Here is a 26,124-nt window from a genome sequence, read left to right as displayed (position 1 = left end):
ACGATTTCTCAGTTCTCAGAATTGGCCTTACCCCGAAGGTAACTTGATTTATATAGACTAACGACATTATCGCTGTGTTTCTGGTAATTTTAGTTGTTGTTTTTTTTGTTGTTTTTTTTTTACTTTTTTTCTATTTGGGTGGTTCCAGTAGGCACAAACATTCTTTTATACTTGAGGACCATTAGCCGATTTTTATGGAATGGCAATATCACGTCACATTGAAAGTTCTATGACAACCGCCGTAATAAATAATAACTCATCTGCAAATGTTTCTAAATTTAAATCAATGCAAATATGTAAAATATTTAGCATGTAACATTGCCTTGTGGACCTCCTTCACTTTTTGTCTTGTGCCTTTTGTCTTGTGCCAATGGATTAACATATGTCTGTTCGATTCAAATTGATTTTTTTCTATTGTTTACATTATAGTTTAATTTTAGTTTTCCCTTTACCACTAAGCAGTAAGCTTGTACACGAGATAAAACAGCTGCTTAAGTGCACTAATTTATTTCAAATTTTATGACATTTTTTGGCTAACAAAGAAAAGATTTCAGGAACATAAAAAAAATATTATTTTATAAAAAGGCAAATAAATTTATTTTCTTATAATAAAAATGTACTTTTTTTAATGAATTTTAAACAACCAAGCACGTTGAATTGATTATGTGTATGTGTAGAAATAACTTAAATTACCACAAATAATACCAAGTACATGATTTTTTTAAAGATATACATGTGCAATGATTAATCCAACCTCCATATTAGGAAGTATAATGTCTGATTTTTTACTAGTGTCTGTGCTACAGGTGTAGTTGTTTTATTCAAGTAAGACATTGAAAACCTTGATTTTATGTCCATTCATTCCCACAAGCAATCTCGTGTTATTCTCACAGTATGCAAATAGTAACCTGGTTTATTATATTCTTGATTTATCAATCTACAGTATCTTCACAAAATTTGGTGAAGGTCATATGAAATTAATTTGATGGATATATTCGTTTGACTCACCGAGGAACCACAAACCAATACGGATCCATACCATCAACGGAGGTAAGTTGGGGCAGGGCCTTTCAGCTGATAATCATCTTTGTAGATTGCCTTTACCTGACCATCAAGTTCAAAAAGGTCACAGTATGTCCTTGTGCTGTCAGCAACATATATCTTCAGACTGTCGGACTAAACAAGTTAAGTGCAAAGGGGCTGGTAATAGATTCTTGGCCAGAACTTATCTTTATCAATGTGTTCTCTATTACACACCTTGAAAAACATACTTAAAATCTTAACACTACCTTCCTGGAAACAAATTGAAACAATTAGTTGATTATTACTTCGTAAAAGAATACCCATAAAAACGTCACTTCCTGATAAATCTCAGTGGTATCTAAAACTGTTATATTCCTCAGAAACTGTTTATCAGTTTGATTTTTCTTTCCTCGGGAAAAACGTTACAAGCAAACTTTATAATCAGAAAACTTTTGTTAATCCACATGGTGTTTGTTTTATGAATTTTTTTCAAATTCATACGTTTTTGGTGTCTGAACTTTCCCACCTAGTGAATTATATGACTTAGGCTAAACACCTTTTTCGAATTTGATACAAAGTAGTTTTATTTTCAGATAAAACAAAGTAAAAACTTTATATCTTCAGGGGAGTGAGAGGTCGATTATCAAATTAAATGCAAGTTCTTCTGTTCGATAGCTGATTGCATGTAACTTTTTTTCTCAAGTGAGAAAAAACGTTGTCTTGTTCTCTAGAGATTTGCATTTATTGGTTTTATGTCGGATGTCATGATTTGGTAGCGCTGTATGAAAGTATGGTGTATTTGCCTAATAGAATTGATGAAGGCTTTCTAAAAGTTGTTTTGCAGATTTTGATTTAATCAAAAGCCTGCAGTTTTGACCAACTCTCTGAACCTGTTCTATTTCATCAGAAAAAGTCTTAAAATTTTCAACCAAATTCATATGCTCTGACTTTAGTGACTTAAAGTTTGTGTTTATGTTTACAGCCTCTTCTTTTATATCCATCCAAGCTTTTCGTATCCTTTCATCAAACTTCTCCTTTTTTCCAGATAATTCTTGAACTAATTCTTCTTTTTCTGTCTTCAACGTAGCAATGGTTTCATCCATTTTCTTTTCAAAGTTTTCAATGAGATCTTTATGTTGTTGTTTGTAGGATGATATCAGATTCTCTGTATGTTCCTTAAATTTTTCCGTGGCCCTTTCTTCTTGTTTGTCAATTACTTCACTCTTAGCTTTCAGTAGCTTTTCTGAATATTTTATATCCTCAAGTAAATGATCCATATCTTTTCTTAGATTTTTAAATTCCTCACTTTTTTGTATGTCTGAAGCAAGGGTTGGTAAATGGTTTATATCACTACAGTTATACTTGCTCATTATCCTTGCATTCCTTGCAGGCTTCTTTGATACAGTCAGAGCAGTAAACTTAATCAGCTGGTTAGGATGGGCAGAACATTTCTCGAAATAAAAATCCTGCGGCATATGGTCACTATCTTGGAGTTTGTGATTTTGGAATTGTCTCCTGTGAATAACTTTTGGCAGGTTGCACATTTATATTCCACACAAATCTACACAGAAAGCTACAGCTGTAACATGACCGTCACCATGTCTCTCACATTCCTCACAATACATCTCATTAGCTTCATCAGAAGCTTGCGTTAGTGATGCACTGAAATAAGTAGCCATTTCAGCCAGTTATTCAAATGTATCCTTTAACAAACGTTGGTTTGCTTTAATATTTGTTTTTTTAAGATAATATAGCAATATTTTAATGCTATAAATGTCATTTTCGGTAATAGTTATTCTTAAACAAGGATGAATAAAGTATTGTGCTTTTCGAAAAAACGAATTTTAAAGTAATTCAATTTAGTTAAATAGAACTGTCTTGTTTAAGTACTAAGTAAACATTTGAATTAAGCGTACAAATATCATTTTATCGAAGTCGGGTGGTAAAGAGCTTATATATTGGATGGCTTTCCTAAGGGGACAAAAAAAACCATTTGTTGCTACTCGTGTATTATTAATTTGTTTGATATGGGGGACCAAAGAATATATATTTTTGCCATGTGATGGATAGATAAACTTTTATCAAATTGGTAAAGTTTTAATCTGCGTTCTTTCTGTATATCACATATCGGTTCATCTTTATAATAAAAAAATACTCATTATAATAGACATGTTAAATTGTTAAAGTTTTAAAATCTTTCAACCTTTAAACATTTATATTGAACATTTTTAGTTATCGTATTACTGCATATCACATTAACACTATCACATTACATTTAAATTTGATTTATGCGTTTATATACTGATTTCTTTAAAATATTTATGACCTTGATTCGACGTTAGATTTTATTGAATTTAGTATATCACAAACATACAATAGTGCATACATAAAACATACAAAGTAAAATCATCTAAACTAAAACTCTTATTATTAATTTATTCTGGTTATATAAATTATAAATTTCATTTAAAAGAAAATACAAAAGAAATTTAGATCTTGATAGAACATAATCTATAGGTAAACTTGAGATCACATGTATCACATTCATATACAAATATTCTTTTATCATATACAAATGAGACAATTTGTATCATCAACAAACACAATCAAAATAGTTTTATCTATCAATATCCTAGCACAAATATTACAGAAGTCATATTCATCATCCAGCAAATATTCAAACATTAATAAGGTAATATAACGTAATAACCTATATGAATACGGTTGTGTACAATTAGACATACATAAATTAACACAGAAATAGGGAAGGATGGTTCAACTTGGGTAAATTAGAATCTCAATATGTGACCAAATACAGAATGACCTAAAACTATAGAGGTGAAAACGACAAAAATGTGTACCGCCAAAGACATAATCGACCAATAAAAAAGTTTTGCCTAGGTAAACTAATAAACTAACTGCTGAAAAAAATTATAAAGGTCAACTTCAATCAACCTTATATTTTTAAGTTTATAATAAAAATGTGATCAGTAATAGTTCATGAATCATTTTAAAATAGGTAAGAATGTTTCATGTTTGTACTTTATATTTTATATTTTTAATGGCGGCCCTATCAAAACCATTTAAGGTTGATGTTTTAGTAGAAAAAAATCTAAGAGTACATGGATGGATATTCAATGAATAGAGGGGAAAAATCTGACCGTTTAAACGAAATGCCTGAATCTTCATTTAACTTCATTGCATAGCTAGTCAGTATATTTATATATTATACAGACATTTTTACAATACAATTATTTCCATACAAACGGAAGAAGAATTTTGCACATGCGCATTCTGGATAGGACAAATAGCAATGACGAAAGAATAGATTTTAACAGTATTTCACAGCATCACTAACCATTTAATATAATCTGATTAACCACCACAAAGTAAGAATACTTTGTTTTGATAAATAACCAATGCGATGTAATTAATTAACTTGAACATTTCTGCATTAACGCATTAATTCAGAGTCGTTTGTATTTGAAAGACACTGAGTGATGCATTCGATCCTGACAAATGAAACTTCGTATACAAGCATAAGAATTTAACCTTATATTTAATAAACGTGTTTTCAAGTTATGTCACCCGGAAAACAGTATTTTGGCATGACTTTAAGCGGTAAGTACATAAAACGTGGTTTGATATTAAACAAAATATGCGGGACTAGCTAATTCAATGATCCAAACGGAAATAAAAATGTCCTCTGTTTAAACTGGGACTAAAATGTCACTTTCTGTTCAAGGTTTAAAGTACCATTAGACAACTTTTTAATCGAAACAACTGCGCGTTTCAAATAATAAAAAAAATATTCCCCGTGTATTACGTATTACACAATTTGGAACGAAATGGCCACTTCGAAATTAATATTGACAATTATACAGTTATAAGATATGATAGAGACAGACATGGAGGAGGAGTGTGTTGCTATGTGAGGAATGATATTGCTTTTACTGCTAGACCTGACCTAAATGTATTTAATGTTTTCAATGTTGGAATAATTTTTATTGAACTTCTTTTACTAAAACCAAACCAATACTTTTTAAGTACTATATATAGACAACCAAAACAATCAATTTGAAAATGTTTTATATAGACTTAGATCAGATTGTGAATGTTACATTGTTGCAGATTTTAACATTTGTTATTACCAAAAGTATAGTTCATTTTTAACTCCAACACTAGCATTTTAAAGAATTTGATCTACAACAGATCATTACTGAGGTCACTAGAATTTCTTTATCAAGCAGAAGTATAATTGATCATATCATTACCAATAAAAAAAGATAGGCTAAGTCAATATGGTGTTATTTCTATTGGTCTTAGTGACATATTTTTGACTTTTGTACCAGGAAAATCAGCAAACAAAGTTTCTCAAAACATTATTTCTTTAAAGTTAGATGTGTAAAATATTATAGTAAAGATTAGTTTATTGAAAAATAAGGTCAAGCATACTGGAATAAATGTTTTTATTCTGATAATGTTAACAGTTCATGGGTAGCTTTTAAAGATATTTTCTGTACGAAATCTGCTGTGGTCATAGTATTATTTTTACAATAGGTTTATCTCTTAGATTTGGTTTGCTAAATTGCTAATCATGGTCATGCAACTACATAGTTAGGTGAAGAAGCAGGCGCTTGTTTTGGTTGAGTCTATTATATTTTGTTTAGGGGGTTGAGTTGTCACACACAAATTTAAGATTTATATGCATTTATTTTTTTCCAATGATTGTTATTATCTTAAATGCTTCTGGGATTGTTGTTTTATCAATTCATTTGTAAATAAGATTGTTATATGTCTATTAACGGAATAATTTTAATGAATACGAAATTAGTTCACACCTACATGTGTATTGGTAACGTGATGGTTTAAACCAATGAAAACACGTCAATATTATTATACTCGGGCAGAGAAAAAGTGTGCAAAGAGTAAATCGATAATCTTTATGTAGCCAGCAAACTTTGAATTGCAAGTATTTTTTCATATCTTTTCGGCAGGATAAACTGTCCGAGGATTCGTATCGCAAAATGGCTGCCCTTTACAGTATCAAGTGATTATCCCAAGCACCACCGCGACTTAGCGCGGGAATTTTAATTATAGCTAACCTCGGCGCGTATACCTTTTTCATATTTTATTGTAATAAATATTTACAAACTGTGTCTTTCGGGTCTTTTTTATCAATATATAACCAATAATGATGTTAATATGAATAAATAATCATATCTTAAATCTTTGACTATGATTTACAATGAAATTCTACCTTAAGTGTATTAAAAAGGTTTTTAATTTCCTGTAATTTTATTTTGTGATTATCCTTCAAAGCAGTCAATTGACCGTGAATTTTCTTTTCATATTTTGATTTCCTTGAAATCATCATTGAAATCATTTTTCTCATCTGAAGGCATGCAACTTTAATATGGTGATACATTAATTACATTCCATGAAAATGTTTAAAGATATAAAATATCTCATGACATGTTTGTTCATTTTACATTACACCTTTAATTCAGCAAACATAAAGTCTTCACAAAAAGTAGTATGCAATCGTACCTATATTACATACGAATGTATGTAATATTTTTCTTGTTATGTCAGTGTTGAATGCCATTGCTCATGTTAAAGAACTGAACCTTGGATGTCATCAGAGATTTTAGACCACATCAAAACAAGAGATCATTATTATACAAGTTTAGAAAATATGGTTGCCATGAAGATTTTTCTTGTTATTGTAAATTTAGAAATGTTGATCAAAGTTAAGTTAAACACGCTAAATCTTCTTATTTTTCTGATCAAATTGCTGAAAATAGAAATAATCCAAAAGGCATATGGAACATTGAAAACAATTAGGGTATAAATCCAAAACTATAGGGAAAGAAACTATTGTTTTAGAAATTGATAGTGAAAACTGTCATAATCCTTTTAAAATGCTAATCATTTCAATGGCTTCTTTACAGCTGTTGCTTCTAAGCTGGTGCATAAGTTACCTTGTGCTAACAAATTGTTTGACATTGACTCACAAGCTTTGTTAGATTTTTATAATGACAGAAATATTAAGAACAGTCAAATGTACTTGAAACATGTGTCCGAGACATTTGTTTATAAAGAGCTTAAGAATTTAAACTCATCAAAGAGTACTGGGTTAGATGAAATTCCTGCCAGATTTTTAAAAGATGCAGCTTCCTTTTGAAAGTACCAATTACTTTTACTATACATATGTCTATTTCAGAAAATTTGTCCCTGATGACATGAAAGTAGCTAGGGTAAAACCTTTATATAAAAAGAACAGTAATCTTGAAATAGGAAATTATAGACCTGTAAGCATTTTAAACAGTGTATCAAAGATTTTAGAAACACCACTGTATTCACATCATAATTTTTTGTATAGACAAGCAGTTGTTTTATATTTAAAGACTAGAAAATATTTATGATCAGCACTGATACAGTGTCACCTCGATTATGCATGTTCTTCTTGGTACCCGAGTCTGAACAAGTGCTTTAAAAGTAAGCTTCAAATTTGTCAAAATAAAATTGTTAGATTTATATAAGGCAAGGGACCTAGAGATAGTGTCAATAATGTAAGTCTTGCTAATATGTCTTAATTAAATGTAGAAAACAGAAATAAGCAATTACGTCTAATCATGTTTTTAAAATTGCTAATGACCAGTGCCCTTCATATATGAAAGAAAAATTTGTACCTGTTAGAGACATTCATTCTTATTCAACTCTGGTGAATCAGTACAATTTTAGGGTCCCAAGATGTTATGGGAAAGATAATGTAACTTTTTGTCAAAAAGCACTTGATGATTAGAATTCTTTTGCCAACAGGCATTAAAAAATCAATAAGATAGGAGATTACAAAAGCCCATTTACTAGAACATTTAGAAACTCATAATTTATTTCACTTGTATGACAAGATATTGATCTTCATTTTAATTGTTTTCCTGTTAGTAAAGTAAAAGAAAATATTTAAATCAACATAAATATTTTTATTTATATTACATCTTCCGGTTTTTTTTGGTTTGTTGTTTGTTTACATTGTATATTCTAGTAATTATATATCCAAGGCTCCCATTGGAAATAAGCCTTCGGTCTTCGTGGGCAATCCGCGGTTATTACACATTACTTTAACATGCTTTCACTATTACACAGTCACATTATCAATAATTGGTAAATTAATATCTAGTCAAGGGAAAGAGTGATAAATTTGGTCTCATCTTAAATGTTATTTTTTAGATTTTGTTCTTTATAATTGTCATCTATTAATTAATGAGCCTACTGTGATAGATATGTTTGACAAACTTCCGACATATTTTATGAAAATTTTGTTTTGATAACTTTTATGTAAAAATGTGTTTGTATAATGTTTATGTGTGTTTTAACCGGAATAAATATCTATATATCGTACTGTATACCTCCTTTGATTAAGTGGATTGGCAAGGCAGTAAGTTCCAGCTAGTTTACAATATCATTCATCCGGGACGTTTTAAGAAATTCGTAATTTAGATACATATGCCAATCTCATCTATGTTTCTTGAATTTGTGAAGTGACAAATAGTGTGACGTGCATTTACCTGTGTTACGAGGAAACGAATGATAAAAAGTGTGTTACTTCACTACAGACTACGCATCTTCATTTCTCAATATATTGAAAAATTATGTTAATACATGTACATTAATGTTACTTAAACATTTTCTTTTTGGTCATCAATCGGATTAAGGATAAAATCAGGTAAACTGAAAACTTAAAATGCATTATCACATGTTCTGACTGAAAATTAACCTTAATTTCGGCCCCACCCGTGGAAAAATAGATTTTCCTTATAAGTGACTTCTCATAGCAACCAGTGACTTTCCATGGTAATCACTGACTTCTAAAGCAACACTTGACTTTCCGTTGCAACTGTTTGCTTTCATTAACAACCATTGGTTTCTATAGCAATCATTGACTTCATAGCAGCCATTGACTTTTCATAGCAACCAGTGACTTCTAATACAGCAATTGACTTTCCATAGCAATTGCTTGCTATTTCTTCTATAGCAAACACCAATCTGACTGAAGTTCAGATCTACTTATTTCTTTTATGCAGATCAGATGACGGCCTTTATTATAATTCGGATTTCCCGAGAAAGCTGTTTTTAGCCATGCAATCAAACCGGTTTTACATAGCATTAGAAGAAGCATCAAAATACCGCAATCTATGGAAGCTAAACAAATTCTTGATTTTTGTTAGAAAAAAAAGTATGAAGTAATTTTTAACAAATTAACTTGAAAAAATAGAGTCAATTTTAAATGGGCAAGATTGTTTTGCAAGTTTACCTGTTCGCTATGTAGACAACGCCATGTTTGTTCTCGAAACCGTGAACATTACTCAGTATTGGTTTTCTCAGGGTTAAAATTAGAAACCACATCACTTTCAAAATTATGAAAGCTCGCCGATGATTGCAATTGGCTGTGTGAAATGTCACCAGAAATGACTTCGTATTTGGTTACGGATTGTAGCAATCATTGACTTCATATCAGCCGTTGACTTTTATAGCAAACTATAAATTTCCATAGCAACCAGTGGCTTCCATAACAAACATTAACTTTTCTAAGCAACGTGTGAATCTCCCACTGAATTTCTTAGCATAGACTTCCAATGAAACTACTATTTTTTATAACAACCGAAACTACTATTTTTTAAAACAACCAGTGACTCCTTTAGTTACTATTTTTCCCTTAGCAAAATCAACCTGTATTTCAGATACAAATATGCACTTTATGATAACAGTTTAAGATTTAGATTTTATATCTGCTTACGCTTATAGTTTACAATATAACTTGTTCCTTGTCATTAAGAGTATTATATGCTGGAGACCGTTATAAGGGCCATCATGGCCCTTTTTTAATGTTTTGTCCGGATTACACCTTTTATTCTACAAATGCAAGTGTAATATTTTAAGGCACACAAACCCTGTCGGTGAAAAGCTAGCTCACCACCGAGAGTGGTTCATGTCCAAATAAATTTGGCCAGTTATACAGCTCCAGTTTGACCTGTAAAAGCTGGACAAAGATTTTCCATTTTTAACTCTGGTAGCCATTTTGTGAAGCAAAGCGGAACGTGCCAAAGATATGCACAACAAGGACTACATGTAGTACTGATCACTCATTTGAGTTTGGTCGAAATCCCGCAAGGAGTATGACGGACAGACAGACGGACTGTGAAGGCAAAAATAATATATCTCCTAAAAATCTTGAAAGACATAATTTATTTTTCACTGCATATATTGATATCATATTTCTTTATATATATTGCATGCAACTGAAAGGTGCATTATATTTCGACAAAAGATACGTGACAGAAAACAACATTAAACAGAAAGGACAAGTTGTAGAATGCAATATTGTTAAAACTGAATTTTTTTAGTCTTTTGTCAAATTATTGTTTATGGCCACTACCCTGAAACTGGTAATACAAAAAACAGCTGTATGTTTATAATTCATCACCAACCAATGTATATGTGTACATTTACTCTGCAAGCTGATTTTGCTAGCCTTTCAAAAATGTAAATCTTGTGCATCGTTGATTTTCACATGACGAACTTGCATATTGAATTGACAATGTGCATTAATAAAGTACTTCTGCTGAAAATGTTTTTCCAAAGTTTTCCGTGTGCCAAATCAAGTCAAACTTGTGTGTAGTGATTAGGTTAAAAAATTTTTTACAAGACCACAATTAGAGACAGTAAAACAGATGACTGTTGATGAGTCTAAGTGTAACATTTGTTATTGTTTATTCCAGAAGCACTTTGAAGACCTTTATTACATTACATTTATTCATTCCCACAAAAAAGCTCTTGGCATTCGGACAATAAGCAATACATGTACCTATATGTCCAGCTATTCCATGTCTTCCGTCAATCAGGATCTTCACCTTGGTTAGGTCACTTGATAAGTGGTGGATATTGTTTGATTTATAACCACACACATACACTGATCCATATTCATCCACAACAAGTTGATTCGGACTTTTCAAGTGATCATCTTTATAGATGAAATATACCTTACCATTAAAGTTCAAACAGGTGACGGTTTCAGTGGAGCTGTCAGAAACATAAATCATCGTATTGTCAGGACTAACAGTCAAGTAATAAGGACATGAAAACAGATCCTTACCATTATCATCTTTGTCAAATGCTTTCATTATTTCACCTGACAAGCTTAAAATCTTAACACTACTTGGAAACAAATATGAAACAACGAGATGGTTATTACTGTAAGCTATACCAAAGCAAGAAGCATGTCCTGGTATCTCAGAAGTATTTAAAACTTTCATATCTTCAGAAAATTTTATCAGTTTAATATGTCTTTCATCTGGAAATGTAACTGCAGCTTCATAATCTGACACTTTCGTGATATCCCATGGTTTTGTCTCAAATTTGATGTCATTCATATATTTTCTGTTTGACTTTACAAAAGTGCATATGACCAGGCTGCATTTTGCACAATCTGAGAATATTAATGTACCTTCAGATAAAACAAGTAAAGAATTAATATCATTAGAGAGAGATTTGATATCAAAGTCAAAGACAATCCTCCTTTCTACAGATACTTTTTCAAATGAGAAATACGCTGTCCTATTCTCTGAAGATTGTTTTGCTGGTTGAAAGTCGGATATTTTGAATTTGTAGCGCTGTATATTGACATGATACATTTGTTCAATTGATTTGTGAAGATTTTCGCATAGTTGTTTTGCAGACTTTAATTTGATTAAAAGTTTGCAGTTTTGACCTAAATTCTGAGCATGTTTTAGTTCAACAGTAAGAGCTTTCAAGTTTTCAACCAAATTCAAATGCTCTAACTTGAGTGACTTAAAGTTTGTGTTTGTGCTAACAACCTCTTCTATTATATCAGTTTCAGCTTTTTTAATATTTTCTTCAAACTTTTTCTCCTTTTCAGATAATTCCTGAATTAGGTCTTTTCTTTCTTTTTCTAACTTAACAACTGTCTCATTTAATTTCTTATCAAAATTGTCAATGAGATTTTGATGTTGAAGTGTGTAAGCTGCTAATAGTTTGTCTTTATATTCCTTACATGCTTCAGTTGCCTGTTCCTCTTGTTTGTCAATCACTTCACATTTTGCTTTTACCAGCGTGTTGGTGTATTTTATATCCTCTTTTAATTTATCTATATATTTTCTTAGACCTTTAAATTCCTCACTTTTTTGTATGTCTGAAGCAAGGGTTGGTAAATGGTTTATATCACTACAGTTTACATGCTCATTATCCTTGCATTCCTTGCAGGCTTCTTTGATACAGTCAGAGCAGTAAAACTTAATCAGCTGGTTAGGATGGGCAGAACATTTCTCGAAATAAAAATCCTGCGGCATATGGTCACTATCTTGGAGTTTGTGATTTTGGAATTGTCTCCTGTGATACTTTTGGCAGGTTGCACATTTATATTCCACACAATCTACACAGAAAGCTACAGCTGTAACATGACCGTCACCATGTCTCTCACATTCCTCACAATACATCTCATTAGCTTCATCAGAAGCTTGTGTTAGTGATGCACTGAAATTAGTAGCCATTTCAGATAATGTTTAAATTTCATAACAACGTTCATAGTCACAAATAACATTATCCGTAGATATTCTTCTTTCAAAGTTATTTAATTTAGAACATTTGAATTCTATGGACCATTTTATATCAATGGCTCAATGCCTCAAGGTTGGTAGTTAACAGATGAAGAGAATAAAGCAGTAATCGTATCTATCATATATGCATGACTTAATTCTTTGTTAAGCTTTAATTTGATACTTATACACATTGTTTAAAGTTTAAATATGCACTAAATTTCATAAATGCAATCTATTTATTATACGCTCGAAAAAAATTCGGCATGTAATATAATGCAAATGGCAGTCCATTCGTCCGGCCGTCTGTTAGGAGATTATTGACCGCTCTGTACATTTTTAACCAAAGGAAATGGAAACTACTAAGCATAAATATAATACATAAAGAGACAATGTGCAGAAAGCAGGGTTGGCTATAGTCAGATCATAATTAGTCATTATGTATAAATTTAAAATATTTCGTGTCAGCTCTGTATCTTTTGAACCGCTGGAAGGAAATTAAAACTATTTTGCAGAAATATTGATAGTACTGACACGATGTACAGAACATAGGTTTGTGCTTCCTTGGTTTAAGGTCAAGGTCAAACTCACTCAATCAAAATCCTTATATTAGTTTGCATACATCAAAACGAGATGGCAGTGTATGTATTAGTTAATAAGTATGTTAACCCCTTTTTCCCAAAATATTATACATGTACTTTATATGTGTTTTTATCAAAGTTTAAAGATAAATTATGCTCACATCTGATATTTGGATATAATAATTATTGACTCGTTAAGTCTCCTTTAAAATGTAAAATAAACATCTTATGTGTTCAGACAGAGAACATGTGTTAAGTATAGGTAAAGACAGTGTGAATAACTAATATCATTAAGATTGGACCAAATTAAATTGACCAGTAATAGGGAAATGCAGCTTCCCAAACATAATTTGCGCATTCTCTTATCAAAATTAGACTTTCTTTGTTTCAATTAATTTCTGCAATAGGCGTATTTTACCCAAAGATATGCATAGTATATCTTTAAATTGTTTAGACGTTTTTGTTAAGATTATCATTATTGAGGATTATATGATTTAATTATTTTGAAATTAGACAAAATTTTTGCTTAAAACTGATGTACCTTAAAATATCTAAATTCATTAAGAGATCAGATTTTAGAAAATAGGTCTACCATGCACATTTTCCATTAGTATTCCAAAAAATTGATAATAAAACACGATAGGAATTATCATTTGGATATTCTTATAATGTTTGTTTAAAGAAATGTAGATATATTGTTCTAAGTGATTTTGAATTACCAATTTATCTTATAAATAATAGTATTTTGTTCTAGAACACTTCATTATCTGCTGTATAAATATATGTAATATCGGACCATGTATCTGACACCTTCCAACATATTACATGTATAATTATTTCGTGGTTTGTTTTTATAATTATCTAATGCTAAATACTATTAACGTAATTATTCATTGTATTACAGACCTATTTTTTTTAGATGCATTCACTTTAAAGGTAAGTTATCAAAACTTTGGACATTTTTAAAACATGTCTTTTGATTGTTAGCTGTGACAATGCTACTTCTGTTATGCTCTGTTGTGGACAGCCTTTCTTTAACGGAAAGACTGGTGTAGGTGGTTGGTCTGAGTTAAGTTGCTGTATCTGTTTTATGATACATCATCATACAATATATGTTAAAAAGTAGAATTACCATTATTATAAGTTATAGTAAGTTAATGTCATGACTTCCTCAGACTGTCTGAATGCTTTAATTTTAAAAGCCTATAAATACAGCGAGGTAGTAAGAATCCGAAAATACTTAGGGTCACTTACATAGGAAAACTTATTAATGTATATTATAAAATATATTATCGCATGACTTTGTATAGTGATACAAACGAGGAATGGCGACTCCTGAGCCTCGTTTTATAAATTTAGGTGAGACACGTTTCCTGAATTCCAACTCTAGACCTAGCCTATCATAACTTTCTTTTATATAAATACCAAGTGCCTTGTCCTACGTTTTATGGTTTTGGAGAACATTGTTTAAGTTGTGTGAAAATTGCAAATGCAACTTTAGTAATTCACACGAGACGATATAATTTTGTACCAAAATGAATAAAACCAAGCATGATGTTGACATCTTTTATCGTAGAAGTCCATATAAAATCTTGCTGAAAGATCTGTAGGGTAAAAAAGTTCTGTGCAAATGTATATATATCTAGTATTAAAACAAGCAATTTTTGGATAGAAAGTCCCACGAAAACAAAATAGTAATTAAGTTTCACGCGTGGTCTCTTAATTTTACATACACACTGAAAGGGAATAAATGTGTATTTGTAAAGAGTTAAAAAAATTACTTCATGATCAAATATTTTCTTTTGTTTTCTAAATAACGAATGCTTAGTTATTAGTTATTTTATAGTTAACGGTACATGTTTCTTGGCGCCATTGTCGCGAATTATGCGATACATTCCTGCAACATGAGCATTTGCAGAATAAAACAATTTAAAGACTACGCGGCTATGAACAGAGGGGAGAAAACTACAGGTCTATGCGTGAACCTCCTCTCCCCTTTGTGCATAACAACGTGATCTTCAAATTTGTTTCTTTGGTGAATGTTCATGTTGCAGGTTACACTTGTTTATGCATGTAAATCAGGTTGGCCTCATTGGTGAATCTGATTCTACATTGCAGACGAACTGCTTTTCTTACTTGTGGTTATAACACCTGCAACATCACAAAATAGATATAAATATTCTATACAGAACTATAAAACTTATTCTAGAGTCATTTTAAGTAATCAGCTGTATTTGATTGCTATTACTACACGACAAAAATGTCAATTCAATTCTGTCATTTTGTCGAAAATTTTTTATTTCATTTTGTAAAACAGTTCCCAACATAACTTGCTTAGATTCCATCGTCAACCAATGTCTTACTGGAATGCCGCTCTTGCATATTGATACTTTAATTACATGTATTTATTAATTAACCCTGCTTGAAACACCAGTGGTTACATTTTGCCACCAGTAAAGGGCCTGGGTAGCTTGTACATATGTGTAGCCTGATGAGACTTATACTAAACTGCTGGCTGAATAACTTCAAATTTTCATCTTGATATCCATAAATTTATAATGGACAGTTTCAAAAATGACAGCTGGACAAGTCTATTTAAGAAATTCAACAGGTCAATGTTTAATTCAAAACGAGGCGAATCCATTCATCAACGTTAATGGCGTTATATATCATTTTAAACTGGGTCAGAATACTTGAATATGATTGTCGTTTACTTAAAAAAAAAATATTAACATAACTCCGCCATTTATTCTCCATATTTATGGTAAAATAATGTTTAAATTACTGACTTGATATAAATTAAGTATTTTTTAAAATGCTAACGGTTGTTTTCTAAGTTTACAAATTCTTAATGCATGTACATGTACATTTTCTCTTCCAAATTCTTAATATTTTTTTTCTTCATAAGTATTATGTTGGTTATTCTTTTAAATCAAAACAGATGAAAAATAAAAATATATAAATAATTTAAAATCGAGATGGTGAAAGTACGGTATTTTAGGTTACAGTCACTGACAGCTTTAGTTTTAAACCCCCGGGGGTGGTTCGTTGGTTTGTGTATTTGATAATTTCACAACAGGAAATCGGTAACAAAATTCAACCAGTCAAATCTTTATTGGTTATAATCAATAATTTGTAAATCAACCAAATAAATCAAGAATTTTATTTTTACTTTATAGGAAAGAAAACAAAAAAGGTGAATTAATTATCAGATTCTGTTATCAAGTTTACTAGATATGTATGAAATTGACTTGAATTGAATTATTAGAAAGAAAAAACCTTTAAACATTGGAATTTTGGATTTGTGGTGTTTATAAAATAAATGTTATTGTTTAAGGAAATGTGTGATCATTGGAATAAGCACATGTTTTCTATAAACCAATTTGTGAGTATTATATGCGTTTAAAGAAGAGAAAAGAAAGAGAAAAAAAACGTTTTGCGTTCTTATACTATAAGGAGAGGAACTCAATTAAAGCTTACAAGATACATGATGATGAATAAAGTTAGTAAAGTGTTTATTTATTATTAATTTATAATCACATTTTTTTCATACATATATCAAATAGTGTAAAAATAGTGTAAAATGGGACGTGATTTATGTGCGAAATGCTACATCCGTTTCTAAGGAAATATCGCAGTATAAAAAGATTTATATACTGTGGCTGTATTAAAAGGAAAACACAATTAAAAGGACATTGACCAACTAAGAATACTTATATAGGGAGAAGACGTCTTATTAAGACCTGTCAAATGATGTAACTAGCTTGATTATTCTATTTCCGTGGTGCCAAGTATTCCCTCCCCGCACCGATCCAAAGATGGGGACATTTGTTTTTGTCCTGTCAGACGTTTTGTATTCTATATACTACAACCTTGTACTTTGACATAAAGTATCTATGGACTAGAGCCTTTTTCAGCGCAATTAGAAATATATCATTGAATTCCTGAAATGACTTTTATGTGAATCAAATTTATACAAGGTGAATAAGAAACAGTTTTAGAATGATTCCGAAAAAAAAGTAAATTTAAGTTGTCGTCGTGCTTCAAACGCGCCCTTTAAGGTATTAGGACCCTAATGGGCACTATAAGGAACTAAAAAATTGACATCATAGGTCAGAAGTATACCTTAAAGTACACCTGTTTGCAAAATTTAAACAAAGTTTACCGTACGGAAATCAAGTTATGGCCACTTTTCTTAACTCAAGCTTGGATGTTATGAGGGCCCTTTTTTTAGAAATGAGGAACCTTTAAATAATCTGCAATAACTTTCTAATGAAAAATGTTTTCCCATTAATTTTTGGTAAGAAACAAATAGTACCATTCAGCTAACAATCCACATAAGCAAAATTATGGTTTCTACTTTAAATTTATGAAATCTGTATAAAAATGTTACCCTACCCCACCCATTTTTACCACGTGTCTGACCATTTTTCTACTTAAGGAGCCTAATTTAAAAAATTCTTAAAATTTACCCAAATGAGTGCCTGTTTTCAAAGTTTCCCTAAATTTTTAAAAAAGTATATTGGTTGATCTTGTGAAATATGAAATACTTTTACCGTCTAGTTTTGATTATTTTACACTTTGAAAATATCAGGTACCATATTTATTACTAGATTTAGCATAATTTAGCCAATAAATACCTATATAAATTAAAAAAATCAAAATTAAACACTTCTTTCTTTCCAAATGGGACATGAGAGATACATAAATAATGTTAAAAGAAAAAAAGAAAGAAAAAAAAAGTTGACCCTTCTGGGGATTGAACCCATGGCCCTCATTTTCAATGTAGTTAACAGTAGTTCTAGCCTATTTGAATACTCTTCAACGCGGAGGTAATGCATTAGGGTGCTAATACCTGAAGTTGATCGAAAAGGTTACTAAATATATAGATGATATTTAAGTTTTTTCCTCTAAATCCAAGATTTATTTTCATCGAGTGGTATGAAAAAAAATATTTCATGAATGGCGGTATTGGTTGAATTTAGAAGAAAAATGTCTGGCACGACAACAGTGAAAATACGAAAATACGTTTCACTGCAGTGAACAATAATCTTTTTAAGGTGAAAATACGAAATTTTAGAAATGCGCATTTCATTTCATCAACTTTTCTCAATATTTCATATATAAGTATATAATAAATGTCGATAAATATGTCTAATTAGATGAAGGCTGATTTTGAAATTTTATTTTATGTGTTTATCAAAGTTGTAATAAAATTTGTAGCCTTAAATCGGCCACGGATTTATATTTTATGTAATATAAATCCGTGAATCGGCGTAGCATGTCAATGACACTTTACCAGTTTTGTTTATTATTAGTTTAATATATACATTTGTAATGATATTTCAGGGTGTTTCTATGAGCATTCCATTGTTGCTATGTTTACTGTTCGTTGCCATAGAAACAAAAGAGGTTGGTGAAGATTTCCCTTTACGTGAGAGTGATCAGGAATGGTTGAACTCTCTTTTCTACCTGCCTTCAGAACCGAGGGTGAGGAAGGAATATCGTATGCTAACTGAAGAGGAGAGAACACAGTTTAATGATGCATTTGTGAAGATGAAAAATGACAGGGTAAGACACAATGCCGACATATTGCTAACCGTGTCTGCAATCTTCATTAAAAATGTTAACAAATATTGCATGCAATGTAAATTACTTTTGAGATGCATTTTTTCCACACATATAGCTGTCAATCTTGCGACACACGCCTGGCACCTTTTCACATGAATAACCCAGGTAGCGGTACATTTTATGGCCAGGAAAAAAAACTAACATGCACAAGGGGTCGACAAAGTACCTTTAATGAAACTCTTAAAGACTTAGAGCGGAATAACTTTACTTATTATATTAGAACAGTTTTTGTTTCGTTGTAATTTGCGTGTACTTGTGTGATGCATTTTCTTTGTTTTTAGTGTTATTACATTAAAACAAATGTTAAAAAATCTAAAGGAAGATGTAAAAATCACGAAAACTTTACTTTTGACATTTTGTTTCAGTCTGTCATACCGAATAAGTACGATTTATTTGTGTCTCTACACGCCAGGAGATCAACTCGAAACAGTGCACACCGAGGAACGGGATTTCTTGGCTGGCACAGAGTTTATACTTTACTGTAAGCAGACTTTTTAATGAGTTCCAACCATCTGACAAGTGTTGTTTATGTCTAATAATCTTTTTTGAAATAACTTGTTATTGTCCAAAGTAAAGGCCAAGTTGATGGCAAAACATTTTTTTCTATGGTTAAACTTAATCATTGATAACTTTTAGAGTACTTTTATGGAGTTCAACACGAAAACTGGAACATTTCCCGAATTGAAAATTAACAATATGCCTTCTGGTTAAAATGTACCCTAAGATTGATTAGATGGTAATATCTTTATCGAACCTGAGAATTAGTGAAACAAGAGCTTGGTGTATTTTAAATATTTAACAACTTGCCTAAGGTTAATGTGATAAAATACAGTATGTTTTCCATTTATACTATGTTATTTAAAGCATAATCAAAATTGTGGTTTGCAAAATATACTTCGCATTTTTCTTTATTTTTTTGTATGAAGACATGATGTGGGGAAGGGCAGGTAAAGGTTATTGAATGTGGTGTGCATTAGCTGAACATCAACCTTTCGTAAAACGGACATCTGCATTTCAAAAACGGACATCAAAATTGATTGGGATGTTTTCTCCCTATACGTCGCGGCTACTTTGTAGCATGTTGCAGCTTCTGTGTTACAGTGGACACAAAATCTTTAACCGGCCTTTTTATTCAAACGCCAAATCTCAGTCTTAAATCATTTATTCGGAAAGCCTATTAAACACGCACATTGATCAATTCAGTCAATTTGCCTTACTAGGATAAGAGAAGTAGTCCGGACAAAACTTTAAAAAATAAAAATAATTAAAGGGCCAAAAATAAGGAAAGAAACTGGAAATTGCTGAAGATATGCACAACTTATCTTGGCACTGATCATTCCAATAAAGTTTAGGTGAAATTACACCAGTAGTACTCTCTGGAAGTCCAGTAAAATGTCAACATTCCTTTGGAAAAATTATAATCTTTTGTCGAATTTTGCAAACCTCTCCAGTCAACATCTTGCATTCGTGCCTATACCACATTGCAATTTGTACCAGAGTGTCACATCAAGCTCGATAAAAACAGATTTTGTCTGTTTATTATTGAACGTTATAATAAGGAACGAACGAACACTTGAGTATAGAATAAGAAAAACTGCGTTATAATTTTTTTTTTCAATATAATTATGTAAACTAAAAGCAAGTACCAATGTCTTATTGCATGACTGTATGTTTCAGGATGGAAAATGCTTTACGTGAGTGGTATCCTAACATGACAATGGCATACTGGGACACAACACTGGACGCAGTGCTGGAGACACCGCGGGAGTCGAGCTTGTGGAGCGAGGATTTCATGGGTAACGGTGATGGATATGTATTGAAAGGAGTCTTTAAAGGTAATTGTGAAAATATGAAATATTCGTTTACAGACTATTGCGTTTGTCTTTAATTTATCTGCAATGAACGTTAATGGTAAATTACATAAAACGAAAGTATTGTCTTTGGGCACTTAATTAAATTGCTATCTTGTTTGTTGACAATGCCATAAGTAAAGATATAGGAAAAGAAACATAATTTACACATTTTAAATTCTACATTTTGATAAAAAAAAACTCGGTACCATTCAAGTTTGTTCAAGTGAATTTTAACCACATTGCTATGCCATTTTAGACTGGGCCGTTCAAAATGGCGAACTGTACAGAACTGTCGGAGCAAAATATGGACCCTTGGCGGACAAGAATATAACATATCTACTAGAGCATGATCATATCGGCAACATAAGTTTTCCTCTACGTGGTAAAAATGTGGAGAACGTATTCGAGGAAATTCACAATCGAGTGCACCATTTTGTTGGCGGGGAAATGAAAGTTATAGAGACTGCTGCAGACGACCCGGTATTTTTCCCGTACCATTCATTTGTCAGTCTTATCTGGGAAGACTTCCGGGCTATTCAAAGAATGCACGGAATCGATCCAGAGACGGACTGGGATGAATACTACGGGCAAATGAGACACCATAGATTTTCACCGATGGGGCTTGGAAATTTAATGGCGATGGACGGAAGTAGTGAAATTTTTGCCGAAAATATCGAATTCGCAGACCGTCCGTTTTGTTCTCGTGAAAATCCAGATTGCGACTCCCCTTATCTGTATTGCAACGTTACCGTAGAGAAATGTTCCCCATGGACTATTGTAGAGTACGACATTATTAAAAAGGCTGGACAAGATAACAACATGTTATTTGTAGACGCTGCAGTTAGATTTATTGAAAGTAAGGTGAACAAAGGTTATTGGCAATTGGCCAAACTAGAAAACGGAACTGATTTGGAAGAATACGGAGATCCATCTGAGGGGTATAAAGATCTATTCAAAATAATCGAAGAAGAAAATGCCAAGAATGCAAGCAACTTGGAAAATGGTGACAGTCAATATAGTGAGGAAATAACTAATGAATATAAAGACACAAGTTTAGATTTTGATGATGGTCATTTTCATGGAGATCATGACCACGGATTTGATGATCACAGTCATGGATCTGATGACCATGATCATATGCATAATGACTATGACCAGGCGAATAACGACTATGATCAAGACCATGACGAGCACACTCATGACGGCCATACACATGAAGGTCATGAACACCAGCATGGTAAAGTCATCCAAGGAGGAAAGCAGATCCATTACATCGCAGCTATAGAAAACGTTTTCCCAATTCACTATGCTGTCATTGCATTAGCCATACTTACTGGGATACGTTTGATTCTTACAATATTGACTAAATGTAGAGCAGAAAACGGTAAGAAAATAACAAGGTCAAGGTCGAAAAAATACCGGATGGATGGAATAGTAAATGCAAACTTTAGCGATGATGAAAATAAAAAATCTCGAAACAGTTCTACTAATAATCGCCGTGACAATATATACACTGTAACTATAACAACAAACGATCCCGCGTCGCCGGAGTATAACAGCACGTTTGTACGTTTTGAACAATATGCTATCGGTAATACAGGTAAAGAATCTCCAAAACCAACGGGTACTGAGAGACAAGCCAGCACCGTATCTGATTACTTGGATATGACTTATGCAAGTCATTCTAGTACAGAGGGAGTGCATGCATCCGAACAAATCAACGACATGTATGAAAAAGATCAAGATTCTGGGGATTATGCAAATGATGATGATGACTTCGAGGACAGAAGTTTCAATTCTATAGAAAACGAAAATTTTCGTAGCGAGATTGTTGCTACGGGAACTGATGAACAGGAAGGTGAGGATAATTTTGATGTTGCTGCGCCAAGTGATGAACAGAAAAGTGAGGATAGTTTTGATGTTATTGCTGCGGCAAATGATGGACAGAAAAGTGAGAACAGTTTTGATGTGTTTGACACATATGATAACTTTGTGTTTAAAAGAGAAGCTAATGATGTTACAGAAAATACAGAAAATGAGAAAGAAAAAAGTGAGGACAGTATTAGTGCAAAGTTTCTACCTGGAACACACCTGTAAAAACTAGTACAGTATATTTGATAACCATGAATACATGCACAACTAAATAAGTATTTAAAAGCTATATACACTGTACATATATGTAGAATGATTGGATCAATGATAGATATAAACATATGGATTATTATTCGTAAAATACTACAAACTCGTGCATTATAAAGAACTTAGGAGACGGGTTGGGGCATCGAAGTCGTGGTGTTTTTTTTAGTGTAAATTAAACGATTTTTCTAAAATATCGACATTCAGTTCCTTTAGAATGTACAAGTCGGCACGCTATTATTGTCAGTCGATAAAAAAGGATGTATCATTGTGATTACACGGTTCTATATTCTAATTATCTACCTAAATTTATTATACAGGAATTTTTAAAAATTTCATACCTCTGATATTGAAAGCCTTTAAACGAAAAACCCCTTACATTTCAAAACTTACTGTATTTTTTCTTCCTTTTCTTACAAAAACTCCTTGACCATAAAACAAAAAACAATGTTTGCTTTTTGGCAATAATAACAGTTAGAAAATGACTTATTTGATATGGAAGTCACCAAAATACCACTGTTTGTGTTGCTGCCTTTATTATACATAATTTCATATTCAGCGCTTCTTCCTCCGGTGATAAGCATCTTATATGCTTTAAATCCATTATTTGAACAATATTAAACGCATATTTTCACTTTCTAAAGTAGAAAAAAAATCTTATACATCATGTTCCTTTAAACATAATTAAGTCAGAGACTCATCAGCCACGTCAAATCATGTCTTCCTGGTGTAATTACACGAGGTATCTTATTCTTAATGTGATATATTACCACATTTATATGTACATTTGTACTTCCTTTTTAAAACCATATTCTCCTTTAAATGATAGTCATGACGTAAATCAACCTTATGTTAACCCAATGGATGAGATCATAATTACATGTAGTTTTTTCCCTCTCCTTTTTTAAAAAACAGATTAACATTGTTAAACCTTTATACTAAATTTCCTGTTACATATGCCACTGAAGATCAACAAAATCCATACACGTCAACAACTTAATTCAGACAGAAAAAAACTTCCAAAAGTATCTACAAAGAAATTGATGTCATGAAAAATATGTCACTTTTGGTGTTTCATAAAAAAAAAATTTCTAGTGTATATTCCTCATACATCACTTGTTTTTGTTTTCAAATTATCTACAGTAGTAACTTCATGATGCATGTATGTATAACATAATGTGCGTTTAGAGAAAATGGACACTGTTACTGAGAGGGGTGGGGCTCAGCATATAGAATTAAAAAGCATTTAGAAAAAACTTCATTTTGTCCCATGCTTTTCTTAAGGAATGTTTCTTTGAGTGAGAACTCAAAAATAAATAATAATTACCCTTTCGGAAAAGTAGAGTCGCTTTTCATTAGTACTTTATCTAAAATTGCTTTTCATGATCCAGTACCATTAATACCTTTATAATGCATGGATTACTGGTAAAATAATATATATAACATGTACAGTTGTTTTAAATGTGCTATATAATGACAAATAAAGAAACAATGTATATATACAGTTGAATTGTTTATTCTAATCTGTAAGAAACAATCACAGCATAACTTCAACAACTTTTCATCTTAAATACAAATTATATATATCACAAATAAGAGGTTATACTACACCATATTTTCCAGTCATTTAAACATTAAGTTTGGGTTTCTAACATTTAATATAACTTCAGTTAGGGATCTTCAGGTTATAGTACACTAAATCAATTACCTGACTTCACCTATAAAGTCTATTCAAGTCAACTTCAGGTTAGAGAACACTAATTTTTTCACGACAATTACCACTAATATTTTATTACTCAACATGTGGTCAAAGTGCATAACTATTAATTTTTGGGTAAAAATTTGGCTTGTCATAATGTTATGTAATCTTATTATTCATCAAATTATGATGACACCCCTATATCTTATGAGAATCAGTCAAAATAAAAAAATGTTAAACTAAAGTGTTATACAAGGAACCAGTCAAGTTTACTTTAAGTTACACTAAACTATAGTGTATACAGGAAATGGATAAAGTTTACTTATGGTTAAAGTACACTATGGCATTATACAAGGAATTAGTCAGGTTTACTTAAAGCTACATGCCTCAAGATAAGCAAAAGAAATATCAAGAAAATAAACCGTATGAAAAATGTACCAAGATATATTACAAAAATGTACTTAGATTTCAAGAACATTAAAAGTATTCAACAATTAAAGTAAAAATGTACATGCTACATGCAATGAATGACCAATTCCGCAGTATTTTCATATATTTCTTATTCATAACTAATGCAGCAAGGACTTTTTTCCACATATTTTGACCATAAGTTGGCAATTACATAGATTGAAAATATTTTTTGCAATGTGTTGATTACCTTTTATTGTTCACACCACAATATTTTACTTTTTTAATATATTTTCAACATTTTCATGAAAATTAGCATGAATCTGGAGGCATACAGCTTTAAAATTGCACTACACTTCAGTGTTTTAAAAAAAATCAGTCAAAATTATGTTAAGTTACACTAATCTATAGTGTTTTACAAGGAATCAGTCAAGTTTACTTCAGGTTAAACTACACTATAGCTTTTTACAAAGGATTAGTCAAGTTTACTTTATGTTACATAAAACTTAAAGGTTTTAAAAGGAATCAGTCAACTACACTAAAATGTTTAACCAGGAATTAGTTCATATAGTGTATAAGTCAAATTTAGGTTACATTACAAGTCAAAAGATAAAATCAGCCAAGTTAACTTAAACTAATTATACATTTTAATGTTTCATATTTTTTAACATTATGTAATACTACAATTAAGTGTTACATCATCAGTAAAACTTAGGTAACATCCCACAGTGCAGTTTATAAACAACTTAAGATGACACTACACTATAATGTTTACTTATAAATCAGTCAAGTTAACATTAAATTATACCCCATTGTTTCCTAGTGTTTTAAACAGGAATCAGTCAAGTTAACATGTAAACATGTTCCACTGCACTACAGTAAAGTGTTTATTAACTAATCAGTTGCATTAAAGTTTCAATAAAAGCAAGTCTATTTTTTTGTAACACTACACTTGCATGTGTCAGGGTCACACACTATTTTGCATATGATGATAAAGAAGTAAACTTTTGGTTCATGTGGATTCAATAAAGACTTTCACTAATCATGACATAGTAAACAAAGTGTTTCTCTAAACTAATATTCAATTATATTTGACAGCGTACAAAAATCAACAATCTTGTATCACAATCATGAATTTATCCAATTATTTGCATTTAATCTTAGCTATAAAAACTTTC

The 26,124-nt window shown here is 31.4% G+C and overlaps 2 protein-coding genes across 2 annotated transcripts; one reads left to right on the top strand and one right to left on the bottom strand.

The window, feature by feature from the left end:
* Positions 1-2,567: 2,567 nt before the first annotated feature.
* LOC132717736 (uncharacterized) lies at positions 2,568-12,593 on the bottom strand. Its single transcript, XM_060701290.1, has 3 exons — positions 10,892-12,593; positions 10,463-10,469; positions 2,568-2,685 (listed from the first exon to the last, which is right to left on the bottom strand). Exons 1-3 carry the CDS (start codon positions 12,591-12,593, stop codon positions 2,568-2,570), a joined length of 1,827 nt encoding a protein of 608 aa, XP_060557273.1.
* Positions 12,594-18,577: 5,984 nt separating this feature from the next.
* On the top strand, positions 18,578-22,976 carry LOC132717742 (uncharacterized). The gene is made up of 4 exons (XM_060701296.1): positions 18,578-18,790; positions 19,216-19,331; positions 20,528-20,685; positions 20,960-22,976. Exons 1-4 carry the CDS (start codon positions 18,578-18,580, stop codon positions 22,798-22,800), a joined length of 2,328 nt encoding a protein of 775 aa, XP_060557279.1. The 3' UTR covers positions 22,801-22,976.
* The last annotated feature ends 3,148 nt before the right edge of the window (positions 22,977-26,124 follow it).

This window comes from Ruditapes philippinarum, unplaced genomic scaffold (genome assembly GCF_026571515.1).
Source record: "Ruditapes philippinarum isolate M1 unplaced genomic scaffold, ASM2657151v2 ctg2682_1_1_1_1, whole genome shotgun sequence".
In the NCBI taxonomy this organism is placed as follows: domain Eukaryota; kingdom Metazoa; phylum Mollusca; class Bivalvia; order Venerida; family Veneridae; genus Ruditapes; species Ruditapes philippinarum.
The sequence above is the reverse complement of the archived record's forward strand: the minus strand, read 5'-3'. Positions and strand labels throughout refer to the sequence as shown.

What these genes read in the sequence shown, in the direction of transcription:
- LOC132717736 (XM_060701290.1), bottom strand. Translation starts at nt 12,593, where the DNA reads ATGGCTACTAATTTCAGTGCATCACTAACACAAGCTTCTGATGAAGCT.
- LOC132717742 (XM_060701296.1), top strand. Translation starts at nt 18,578, where the DNA reads ATGAGCATTCCATTGTTGCTATGTTTACTGTTCGTTGCCATAGAAACA. An exon ending in TGAAGATGAAAAATGACAGG is followed by an intron (nt 18,791 to 19,215) that starts GTAAGACACAAT and finishes ATTTTGTTTCAG; the next exon opens with TCTGTCATACCGAATAAGTA. An exon ending in CACAGAGTTTATACTTTACT is followed by an intron (nt 19,332 to 20,527) that starts GTAAGCAGACTT and finishes TGTATGTTTCAG; the next exon opens with GATGGAAAATGCTTTACGTG.